Here is an 11,886-nt window from a genome sequence, read left to right as displayed (position 1 = left end):
CCAGAGGATGATATGCTCACAATGCGCATGCGCTGACTACGTGTTGGTCGCGTTTATGTGCGCATTATTTTCATATCTCAAACTGCATATTTTAAGACTTCCTAAAATGACTACACCAGGCAATAGAATAATTACACTACTCAGCTTTAGAGCAAGCTTCATGTGGACTTGTGAGCCCCTTTTTGTGTTTAAGGTATTGATGGAGAAGCCATAGTGTAAGTGTACTGCAACATAAAACTTTCCAAAAGCAAAGATTGGAAATAAATCACAACTGACCACATGGAGGTTAGCAGCAGACTCTTGTATTTATGTTTATTTTAAGTTGCCCCTTCTTTATTGATCACTGGTAGCACCATCTTTACCCACAAATATGAGAAGCAATAATTCTAAGTGATATCTCCACCTTGAGGCCTTTAATTTCCTCTTTCTTTTCTCAGTGGGGCGTCAGTCAGGAGCTTCTCTTGTGACTGTTTTTTCCCTTAATTCTTTCCATCATTTCTCTTTATTTTCATTTGGCAACAGAACAAAACAAAAGTGCGGTAAACATCTCGAGTGTGAAGCACCAGCAAAGTGTCAGCCTTTACCAAGGTGTGACAGAGCTGGCTAAAGCTTGGAATGACTGGGTGAAGGGGGGAGGAGGAAGAGGAGCCGGAGGAGGTCAAGAGTGAGAGGTTGGGAGAGGAGGCAGCGGGTCTCATTGCTGGATTCGACGCAGCGACTGCACCTGGAAGGACTGAGCATGGGAGCCCCACTCTCTGTAATGTTTGTACTCGCCACCATGACGATCACACTCCATGATGTACTGGTAACCACGGTAACCTGGAAACTGGTAGCACACCCAGCTGGACGAGGAGCAAAGGAAAGCAGGGATTAATGATTTAAAATAACCACATTTCAAAACTATGTGAGAAGAAGGCAGAAGTTGAATACTGTAGGCTTCTTTAAAAACTATCATTATGAGCATGTCGCGCACTCCATTCAAACTAAGTAAAATATCAAAGGTGGAGAGACAATATCAGGTTAGGGTAGTCATAAATGGATGCATTTTGACAAGACATACAACTACATATGTTGGAGTTGATTTAAATCAGATTAGTCAAGTAAATAACACTGAAATGGGAGCTACTGTCAACCATATTTTTCCTTAAAGGTTACACTGTAAAAGGTACATACAAAAACTACTAAAAGGCTTGAGTCTAATATACTAATAAATAAAATATAATATATTATGAGCATCTACAACGTTCAATAAACCCTGAAAAAATACTAGGCACTATACTGCCATACTATACATACTATATACAGTATACACCATACAGAAATATGGGACCCCCTTGAATACAAAATTATACATCTCAAGGGGTTTATCCTGATATAATTGTAAAATAAGACACTGTTGAGACACTAACAATCAAAAAATAATTTCCCCCTGAGGAATGGGATCAGGTGGTAGTGAAGGTGTCTGTGTCTGCAGTTTGTTAGTGTAACAGCAAAACAAAGTGTACAAAGTCTCTTGATCCAATGCAACATATTCATGAATGCGTAAACAATGACACTATCCTTTGATTGATGCTCTACTGATATTACTGATATTCGGATCCCTTATATTGTGAGTTTTAAATGTAGCATGTTGGTTGATGCTAGCATTCACATGTCAGAAGCCTGTAAAGAGCGATCCATCTGAGTGCAGAAGTTGAGACTTACGAGCCGCTCTGAATTTGCATAGATCCAATCTCGTTGTTGCCCCAGCCCATGGCCTGCAGAGAGGGGTAGTCATCATTTATCTCCCACTGGCGTCCCATGAAGTTCTCCTTCTCAAACAACACCATCTTGGACTCCTTGTGGATCTTTGTGAACATGATGCAAAAAAAAAAAAGTTACCATATACATCTAATTTGTGTGGGAAGTGCAAATTCTTATAGTGCATAAGATCACACTGCACTATAGTCTATTTTTAGCAGCAACCAGCAGTTGACATAAGTCACTCTGTAGGCTTGTCACACAAGAAACCAAGCTAGTCAATTTGATGAGTCAAAATGTAGTGCTTTTTAACTGGCGACACGTGAGAAGTCAGATATAGGGGAAACAGGCGCCTTTGGAGTGGGACAGAAACTCACAGCAGAGCAGATGGGGCGGAAGGACATCATCCTTTCAATGTGGTAGGCGTTGCTGCCGCTCCATGACTCCCAGTGAGGATACTCTCCTCTCTCCAACACAAACTGCTGTCCACAGAAACTGGAGTGTTCATATCCTGCCCAGCTGTCTCCAGCAAGCAGACAGACACATGTACACAACATTCAGGACCATTAGGACACTTGTAAAACAGACTGATTATCAGATATTAGATCTGCTTTGCATTTCAATTGTTGCTGAATATAAATGTATTGACAGGTAGATCTGTTTAATGTAGATAGTTTCCTCGTGTGTGAAATATTCTGCAGAGCTTTTTGTTTGACTTACGCTCCACACTCCACCTTGAGGGAGCGGATGTTGTCAACGCCACACTCCATGATGTTCTGGCAGGCTGAGGTAAACTCCAGACGCTTCCCCTGGAAGTTCTCCTGGTCATAAACTGTGATCTGGAGAGGACACAAATGCATACATGTAGTATGCACATGCCATACGCACACACTGATGTGTGTACAGACACACACATCATTGACATCATCAGGCCAGGCATGAAATCAAAAAGAATGTAATCAGCTTTCGTTAATCATCCATGGCGAAGACATCACACTCACCTTCCATGGTCCCAGTGGGGTGGGGTTATTCAGAGCCATGCTACTGTGTGTCTGAATGCTGATTTACCTTTAGTGTAGAGAGCAGGGAGAACCATGTCAATATTAAAGGCTTATTAAGGAAAATATCACACAGTTCAAACACAACCTGTCACCTCTTACACGCGAACGTTTTATTAATATTCTTTGTGTTAGCATGTTTCATACAGTAGATAGAATCTTGACCTATAAAAAAGAACGTATCAACAATTGCATGTCATCTGTTTGGGTATGAAACCCTTCTTGAAGCTGACTGCATGCTCACACTTGATGATGCAGCTGTTGATGTTGACACAATGCTGCTTGTTCTCCCAATGCATGGTCAGTATGTGTATGCATGTGCATGTCTAACCTCAGTCTATACATTTATGTGGCTCAGCAAAAACAACGAAGACAAAAGACACAGAAATGTAAAGTGACAATGGTCTGCACAGGTCTATAGGATGAATGGATTGAGATGGAGGGCTTACCTGACCGGCCCCAAAGAATAGCAGTGCAGTGCTCACAGGGGGCTCCACAAAAACGATGTCCACACCCCAGAGTAAATTGACCTATTTATACATGCTGGTGCTGAAAAGCAGATGGGCCTGTGGGTCGGGGCAGGAGTCAGCACATTGCTGTTTCAGTCATTGTTCAACACTGAGCTGCTGGGCTTTAGCTCGCTGCAGTGGGACTGGATGGAGGGCACTGTGCCCAGTGCAGATAAGCGCAAGTTCCAAATGGTCCATGACCAGCGGGCCAGACCAAGTCCTGGCACAGCCTAGTCCAGGAAACAGATTGTCACACATGTGGATAGTCTTGCCAGTGACTCTGGTGTAAAAGGAAAAACACATTTACTGTTCAAGTGTAAAGCATAGAACAGAAATTTCAGACTACAAACAGATAATTTCAACTTTGTTGGTACTTATATTCCAATTATGGATCCAGAAAATGAAATGAAAGATGTTTTCTAATTAAACAAGCTGCTTTGTATTTTAATAACGTACTTACTGAGTTCTTTCCACACTGTGCTGAGCTCCATCTCTGATCTGCACGCCATGTCCACGTCAACTGACCTCACATCTCTGGTCCTTTCACCTTTTCACTCACTCCTATATACACACATGCTCAGTCATGCACACACACAGTCATGGACAGAGACAGGCACGCAAAGGCCTGTTCATGCAGTCAGAAATATATTCAGAGCCTACAAAAGAAGTCACACATTTACACATATATTTAGACAGTGACAATTGACACTTACTTTATCATTTCTATTCATGTTTTTTTTCTTCTTTATGGCAGTAAAAGGTTTAGCCTAAACATATTGCAAAAGTACATTTACATTGTAGTTCCAAACACTTCACACAAGCTTCCCAACAGGTCAGTTCACCTAGCTGACCAAACTCTAAACTCCTGGTAGTTTTGACAAAAACTCCAATGTTTATTGTTTACAGAGCTACATATACTCTTAATACTCTGGGTTCATGAGAGATGAAATAATTGTCAGATTAAGTCAATTTGTTTGAGATTTGTTTTGAAACTGTAATATAGATTTTTTTTTTTTTTGCCATTTTAGGCCTTTATTAGATAGGACAGCTTTAGACATGAAAGGGAAGATATAGGGGAAACCACATGCAGAAAATGGCAGCAGGTCAGAATTGAACCTGCAACCGCTGTGTCGAGGACTAAGCCTCTGTTTATGTGCGCACGGTAAGCTACCCAGGCGCCCAGCAAACTGTGATTTAACATTCATTTATAAAAAAGTCAAAACTTGCAGTATCTATGTTTTACTGCCCTGTTATGACTTATATGATATATATTTGAATTCATATTTAAGTGTAATATGAAGCTGACTTTTCTAAGCTCAACAAATAGCATCTGCGTGTATGAGAAATTAAGGGGAAACATCTATAGATGTTTTGGGGTGGGGGGTTTATAAGTGTTTTAAGCAAACTTACTGCATATTTCAGTCACACCCAAAAAGATGATGAGAGCTAGGATGTTGACGCCAGGTTACTTTCTAACTGCTGTAAGCTTGCAATACCAATATAAAGATTAATGTTTCTGTTACTGTAAATGTAGCATGACTTATAACACCAATATACAGTACAGGCCAAAAGTTTGGACACACCTTCTCATTCAATGTGTTTTCTTTATTTTCATGACTATTTACATTGTAGATTCTCACTGAAGGCATCAAAACTATGAATGAACACATATGGAATTATGTACTTAACAAAAAAGTGTGAAATAACTGAAAACATGTCTTATATTTTATATTCCTCAAAGTAGCCACCCTTTGCTTTTTTGATAGCACTGCAAACCCTTGGTGTTCTCTCAATGAGCTTCATGAGGTAGTCACCTGAAATGGTTTTCACTTCACAGGTGTGCCTCGTCAGGATTAATTAGTGGAATTTTTTCCCTTATTAATGGGGTTGGGACCATCAGTTGTGTTGTGCAGAAGTCAGGTTGATACACAGCCAACAGCAATATTGGACAACTGTTAGAATTCATATTATGGCAAGAACCAATCAGCTAAGTAAAGAGAAACGAGTGGCCATTATTACTTTAACAAATGAAGGTCAGTCAGTCCGGAAAATTGCAAAAACTTTGAATGTGTCCCCAAGTGCAGTCGCAAAAACCATCAAGCGCTACAACAAAACTGGCTCACATGAGGACCGCCCCAGGAAAGGAAGACCAAGAGTCACCTCTGCTGCTGAGGATAAGTTCATCCGAGTCACCAGCCTCAGAAATCGCGAGTTAACAGCAGCTCAGATTAGAGACCGGATGAATGCCACACAGAGTTCTAGCAACAGACACATCGCTAGAACAACTGTTAAGAAGAGACTGCACGAATCAGGCCTTCATGGTCAAGTAGCTGCTAGGAAACCACTGCTAAGGAGAGGCAACAAGCAGAAGAGATTTGTTTGGGCCAAGAAACACAAGGAATGGACATTAGACCAGTGGAAAATTGTGCTTTGGTCTGATGAGTCCAAATTTGAGATCTTTGGTTCCAACTGCCGTGTCTTTGTGTGACGCAGAAAAGGTGAACGGATGGATTCTACATGCCTGGTTCCCACCGTGAAGCATGGAGGAGGTGTGATGGTGTGTGGGTGCTTTGCTGGTGACACTGTTGGGGACTTATTCAAAATTGAAGGCATACTGAACCAGCATGGCTACCACAGCATCCTGCAGCGACATGCCATCCCATCCGGTTTGCGTTTAGTTGAACCATCATTTATTTTTCAACAGGACAATGACCCCAAACACACCTCCAGGCTGTGTAAGGGCTATTTGACCAAGAAGGAGAGTGATGGAGTGCTGCGCCAGATGACCTGGCCTCCACAGTCACCGGACCTGAACCCAATCGAGATGGTTTGGGGACCGCAGAGTGAAGGCAAAAGGGCCAACAAGTGCTTAGCATCTCTGGGAACTCCTTCAAGACTGTTGGAAAACCATTTCAGGTGACTACCTCTTGAAGCTCATCAAGAGAATGCCAAGAGTGTGCAAAGCAGTAATCAGAGCAAAGGGTGGCTACTTTGAGGAATCTAAAATATAAGACATGTTTTCAGTAATTTCACACTTTTTTGTTAATTACATAATTCCATATGTGTTCATTCATAGTTTTGATGCCTTCAGTGAGAATCTACAATGTAAATAGTCATGAAAATAAAGGAAACTCATTGAATGAGAAGGTGTGTCCAAACTTTTGGCCTGTACTGTAGGTCTACATAAGCCTCAGAAACACATCTCAATCCTGGTCTTACTGTAAAAAGGGTTAGAGTTAAATGCCCCAGGCCTTCAGGTAATGCAAATGTATACAGGAAGGGGTGCATGTTGGAGGCCTTTCATAAATGCTTCTGTGTTATAAACTCAAACTGAGCAGTAAGAATGGCAGAATATTTTGAATCAGAGTGAAACTGATCTAGTTGTCTCTCTCTCTCTGTTCTTCTTCCCGTGTCTACTTTACAAATGTCTAAAATAGCTTTGATGTCAAATGTGTTCATATTGTCTTTGTATTTTGTAAAAAAAAATGAATAAAAAGAGGACATTTCCCATGGGTTCTTCCTCTATGCTCTAATAATTCCTTTGATAAATTCATACTGTGAATATTTGCCCACAGGCCTTTCACCACTGTCTAACAGCTGCATCAGAATCATTAAAATGACATCAGATGGAAATAGCAATGTTCTAATAAGAGCTGTCTGCTTGCAATTAGTTTTTCAAGCATTACGATCATTGTGCCACTGGTGTGAGAGATCCATCGGCAAATACTCATACACCCAACAATTAAAATGATTTACTGTAATAGAAAGCAGTCAGACTAAATGTGAATCTTTCGTTTTGCTTACAGAAGACATTTAATGTATCTGTGGCGTTTTGGTCAAATGATTTGTATCTGTTTTCACAAGTCATAAAAAGTTAATACTCTGTAGGTGTGCATGTACAAATACATGTGTGCATATGACATGAGTGTGTCGGTGGAGTTGTATGACACGTGTATGTATGGATACAGCCTGTCCAGCACTATAATACGCAAAAGAGAACCCAACACTCGCCTGTCCAAACAATAGAGAGATGGATGCCGTTCCTGCAGTCAGCACATTACACACACAGGGATCAAAGGCTTGGGCCAGCTGCACCAAGGATCAAGAGAAAAAGAGAGAATATGGAAGTAAAAGACAAAACAGATCACAGAGAAACTTGAAAAACAGAAGGGAAGGATAAAGAAAACAGTAAGAATTTACTACAAAAGTGAGGGCCAGAACGTGAGAGTGGTGTCTGCTAAAGTTACTGTGTGTGTGTGTGTGTGTGTGTGTGTGTGTGTGTGTGTGTGTGTGTGTGTGTGTGTAAAACTAAACTTTCTGCTGATGGCAGTGACTGTCCCTGGTCCCCCACAATGGTGCTGGACAACAAAACAGGCAGCTGAGTCAGCACGACTTGCGCACAGATAAGCAGCATGACCTTTGACCCCTGCACTGTGCTCCAAAGACCTCACAGCCAATGAGAAGTCAGAATCCGGCCTCTATAGACTCGGCCTGGATGTAAATGTATATATATATCCCCACTAGCAATGCCTGTGTCCATCACATTCTCAATAGGTCGCTCCGTTCCAACCTGCGATTGTAACTGTAAGTTTCCACTCTAAGGTCTTCTAACTCTGTAAGAACTGCTAGAATCATTAGATATTAAGGGGAATGTTGTGGTTTTCCTGTCTGCTCACACTTTGGACCAAGCAAGGCTTGGCTCTTTTCTTAAACCTTAACTTTTGACTGAGTAGATGGAATATTGACATAAAATGCAGCAGGGTATGATTTTAGGTTTTAGTGCTGCTCTCATGTTTAGTTGCTCATCCTGAGGTAAGATGGATGAGAAAGATGAGGGGCTGTGTCAAATCATTTTTCCTTAAAATTGGATCATGGCAGGTTTGGATAGATTAGTTCTTTTTGTTTGTTAATGAGTTATTCTCATGGAGAGAGATCAGTGGGAAATGTACAGAGGAAACACCACTTTGAGGGGAAGAATCAAATTAATGTTGCTAAGAGGTTGTTGGGGTAGACTTAAGTAAGCAAAACATTGAGAGGACTTCAGTTATACTCCACTTTTACTGGAAACAGAAAAAGAAAGAACAGCATTGTTTTACAAATGCTTGCATTTACATTATTGCAGAAATCTGCTTATTTTTTCTCCATCTTGCTTTTCAAATTTAAATTGAACGAAAAGCCTATAGGTTTTTTTTAGTAGATAATAGAAGAAAAGATGTCCAAAACAAAGTAAGAGCTGGACTTTTTTCACATGATGTTTTAACTTTGAAGAGCAATTTAACAACCTTTTACATTTACAGTGGTTTAACTGGATGCATTAACCTTGAGGCAGTGATGCACTAGGGTACTCCAAGGTCTGTCAGCGCACCGTGACATCACCGTGTGGTTAAAGGTGCTCACCCATCCACACCCATCAGTGATTCTGATTAGTGTAAGGGGAGAAACAGACTTGAAATTTTCAACCACGGAGGGTGTTGAAATGCTGCTTTTCAGCATTGGAAGCCTTTATAAGGATACACATTAATTGAGGGCATCCATTAATTGCAGTATTTGCAGTGTACCCATCACAACTGAAAGATCTTTCCAGTTCTTATCAAAAAGAGGAATCCTCATACTCACACACCACTCTTGGTTTACATATTGTATTTCAGCAGTAAAAAAAACAGTAATTACCCTCTTCGTAGCCCCACATTGATTTGTGAAAATTAGTGACTTACTCTGTGCTTCTTCTTCTTCTCTTTCTAGAACTGATCATGTCCCACTCAGGTGCTCAAGGTAGCATTGGCAGCCACTCTGCCATTGGAATGCGCAATCACAAGGTACTTCTACAGTTTGTTTTTTTAATCAACTAATCCTAAAACTAAGCCTTAACTTAGGCATTGACTTTTTTTTTTTTTTACTTCTACTACAGAAATGAATTAATTCAGCTTGTTTAACCTTTCAGATATACCTCTATGAATATGAGAACTTCCAAGGCCGTAGGATGGACCTGTCCGGAGAGTGCCGTAACCTGTGTGAGAAGGGTTTCGAAAAAATCGGCTCCATCAGGGTCGAATGTGGACCGTAAGTCATCACACCTGCCATCAAAATATGTGTTATAACTCTGTATATCATTTTTCCCAAAGTAAAATATGTATATATCTGTCTATCTATCTTTGCAGCTGGGTGGGTTATGAGCAGCAGAACATGACTGGTGAGATGTTCATGCTGGAGAAGGGAGACTATCCCCGCTGGGACACCTGGTCCAACAGCTACAGGTGTGATCGCTTCATGTCAGTCAGGCCCGTCAGAATGGTGAGTTGGGATCAGCCTGCAATGGGGAGGGGGGGGGCAACGTAAGGGGCTGATTTGTATCACTGTTGTCAAGCTCCATTTGCACCTCTCATCCATCTTCTATTGGCACAAGGGAAAGTGCTATTTAAGGATGCAGTTATATGTGTATTTATAGGCTTATTCCACTGGCAGTATTTTTGGATTGCTGACATTTTTGTGCCACTATGTTTTAATTTGACAATATTCAGACTAAAAAATCCAGAGAAATGCAAGTACTCAGTATTTCCCCCAGAGGTTTGGTCCTGGCTTGTAAAGCAGTGTTTCTATTCAAACCATCAATAACTGTACTTGTGCCCCTTTTGTACTTCAGTAGTGATCCTGACTGGACTTGTGTTTAAATTTCTTCATTGGCTAAAATCTGGGACAGAGAGTAAACCAGAATCTAATAACAGTAACAGTTATTAATGTTATTAATGTTTGTATCTTATAGGATGCCCAGGATCACAAGATTTGCCTGTACGAATGTCCAAACTTTGAGGGTCGTAAGATGGAGGTGTGCGATGAGGATATTCCAAGCCTGTGGTCTTACGGCTTCCAGGATCGTGTTGCCAGCATTCAGGTCACCGGTGGAACGTAAGACATTTCTGTCCATCAGAATTAAATGACAACTAAAAGGACACACAGCTGTTGGCCAACATAAGCAGAGCTTTGGGGTTCACGTGTGTTTCTCTCTACTTCCTCACACAGCTGGGTGGGCTACCAGTACCCAGGCTACCGTGGCTACCAGTATGTGTTTGAGATGGGCCCTTTCAAGCACTGGAACGAGTGGGGAGCCCACCAGCCCCAGATCCAGTCCATCCGTAGGGTGAGAGACATGCAGACACACCGCAGGGGCTGCTTCGAGATGACCGCATAGAGAGGAGTCCAGCAGACTGTGGGCTAACAGGAGGGAATCGCAAAGGGGTCAGGCTTGCCATGCTGCTAACCATCCCTTGAAAATTCTTCAACAGCCACCTAGCCACACATAAGCTAATGGCTTTTGAATATTGTTATGCATTTACTGGTAGGATTTGGGAGTATGTGGCATTGGGAATGATTCTGATGAGATGTTCTGATTGTCACAGACTTCCAGAGTAACTGTAACACCGGTAAAAATGGTAGCAATGCTCTCTGTCTACAGACCTCATAGAAAGATTATGAAAGGCGGATTATAGGGGATTAGTTGATAGTTTGTGTTTATTAGTTTGTTTCAATGCTATTATAACCCTTTTATTTTATTTTTAACTACTCGCCTACATGTTTCTAGCTGGCATGATGCCAATAAGCCTGTTCACCAAAGCGCTCTCCCTCTCCTGGGATCCACAGATTTTAAAGAGCAAAGGGATAAACAATCATATCACTCCTCACAAGGTACTACCATGGACAGCTCTCAGCTCTGCACATGCCCTGCAGTAAGTTTGCCAAGCAGAGGGAGGCACTATCTCCTCATCACAAAGCAAAAGGCTCACTTCACTGAAAGGAAGAGGGCACTGGCCAGTGTGTGATTAATCAAAAGAGAAGTGGCTGTGCAGGGTTGTGTTTTGCAGATGTGAATATCTTTTGGCTGGCCCGTTTCAGCTCATTGATGGGGCTGACCGGAGATTTGCATTTTACACTTTCTCAGGGATGCTGGCATCTGGAAACCTACTTTCCAATGAAGAAAAATGAAATAAAGATATTATAAAGCTGAAAGATAGTCTCATCTCCGTCTTTGTTTTCCCTGTTTTTGTGTATTTTCCTTAAGGGTCATGGTGGTCTTACACTCTGGTGTTATTTAAAGTGTCATTAATGAATAGGTTTTATTTAGAATGGATCAAAAGATAATGTGTAATGTGAAAACTAAAGAGCTACATGTTTTGGTTTACGGGCCCACAACTTTCCTGTTTTGGATCAGTCTCACTACTCTCATCAACCTGGTTTCCAGTAGCTGCAGGCAGCTGTTTTCATAAAAATAAATCTCTAATAAACACACTGTACACTACCGGCCTAACACCAAACAGCATACAGACAAAGTTAGCTAGCTGGAGCATTTAGTGGCTAGAGCCCCAGATATTTCCTTCAAGAGTTGGTAGAGACCAAAATAGAGCTAAAAGCAGAGTAAATATTGGACTTACATTCATCAGGAGGCCAGAAACACAACTCCAAATTAATGCTGATGTTGTTTAGCGTCTGCTGAATGGGTAGTTGTTTGTGAGCATAACAACGTTATAAGGCGATAATATGTAAATGTTATGTTTACAGGTTGGTCTTCTGCCCCCAGGTGGCCGTTA

At 41.3% G+C, this 11,886-nt stretch overlaps 2 protein-coding genes across 2 annotated transcripts; one reads left to right on the top strand and one right to left on the bottom strand.

Moving 5' to 3' along the window:
* Positions 1–694: 694 nt before the first annotated feature.
* On the bottom strand, positions 695–3,300 carry cryba1a (crystallin, beta A1a). The gene is made up of 6 exons (XM_028572464.1): positions 3,248–3,300; positions 2,742–2,808; positions 2,461–2,579; positions 2,118–2,259; positions 1,705–1,847; positions 695–842 (listed from the first exon to the last, which is right to left on the bottom strand). Exons 2-6 carry the CDS (start codon positions 2,778–2,780, stop codon positions 695–697), a joined length of 591 nt encoding a protein of 196 aa, XP_028428265.1. The 5' UTR covers positions 2,781–2,808; positions 3,248–3,300.
* Positions 3,301–9,057: 5,757 nt separating this feature from the next.
* crybb1l3 (crystallin, beta B1, like 3) lies at positions 9,058–10,493 on the top strand. Its single transcript, XM_028573931.1, has 5 exons — positions 9,058–9,123; positions 9,249–9,367; positions 9,466–9,598; positions 10,068–10,210; positions 10,325–10,493. The coding sequence occupies exons 1-5, from the start codon at positions 9,058–9,060 to the stop codon at positions 10,491–10,493; spliced, it is 630 nt and encodes a 209-aa protein (XP_028429732.1).
* Positions 10,494–11,886: the final 1,393 nt, after the last annotated feature.

This window comes from Perca flavescens, chromosome 3, assembly GCF_004354835.1.
Source record: "Perca flavescens isolate YP-PL-M2 chromosome 3, PFLA_1.0, whole genome shotgun sequence".
NCBI lineage: Eukaryota > Metazoa > Chordata > Actinopteri > Perciformes > Percidae > Perca > Perca flavescens.
Note: the sequence above shows the minus strand (reverse complement) of the source record. Positions and strands in the feature narration are given on the sequence as shown.

Bases quoted from the DNA above. Each gene is read 5' to 3' on its own strand.
- cryba1a (XM_028572464.1), bottom strand. From the start codon at position 2,780: ATGGCTCTGAATAACCCCACCCCACTGGGACCATGGAAG. The intron at 2,260-2,460 runs GTAAGTCAAACA...TGCTGGAGACAG, and splicing joins CTCAAGGTGGAGTGTGGAGC to CTGGGCAGGATATGAACACT. The intron at 1,848-2,117 runs GTGAGTTTCTGT...ATGTTCACAAAG, and splicing joins TCCGCCCCATCTGCTCTGCT to ATCCACAAGGAGTCCAAGAT.
- crybb1l3 (XM_028573931.1), top strand. From the start codon at position 9,058: ATGTCCCACTCAGGTGCTCAAGGTAGCATTGGCAGCCACTCTGCCATT. The intron at 9,368-9,465 runs GTAAGTCATCAC...CTATCTTTGCAG, and splicing joins ATCAGGGTCGAATGTGGACC to CTGGGTGGGTTATGAGCAGC. The intron at 10,211-10,324 runs GTAAGACATTTC...TTCCTCACACAG, and splicing joins ATTCAGGTCACCGGTGGAAC to CTGGGTGGGCTACCAGTACC.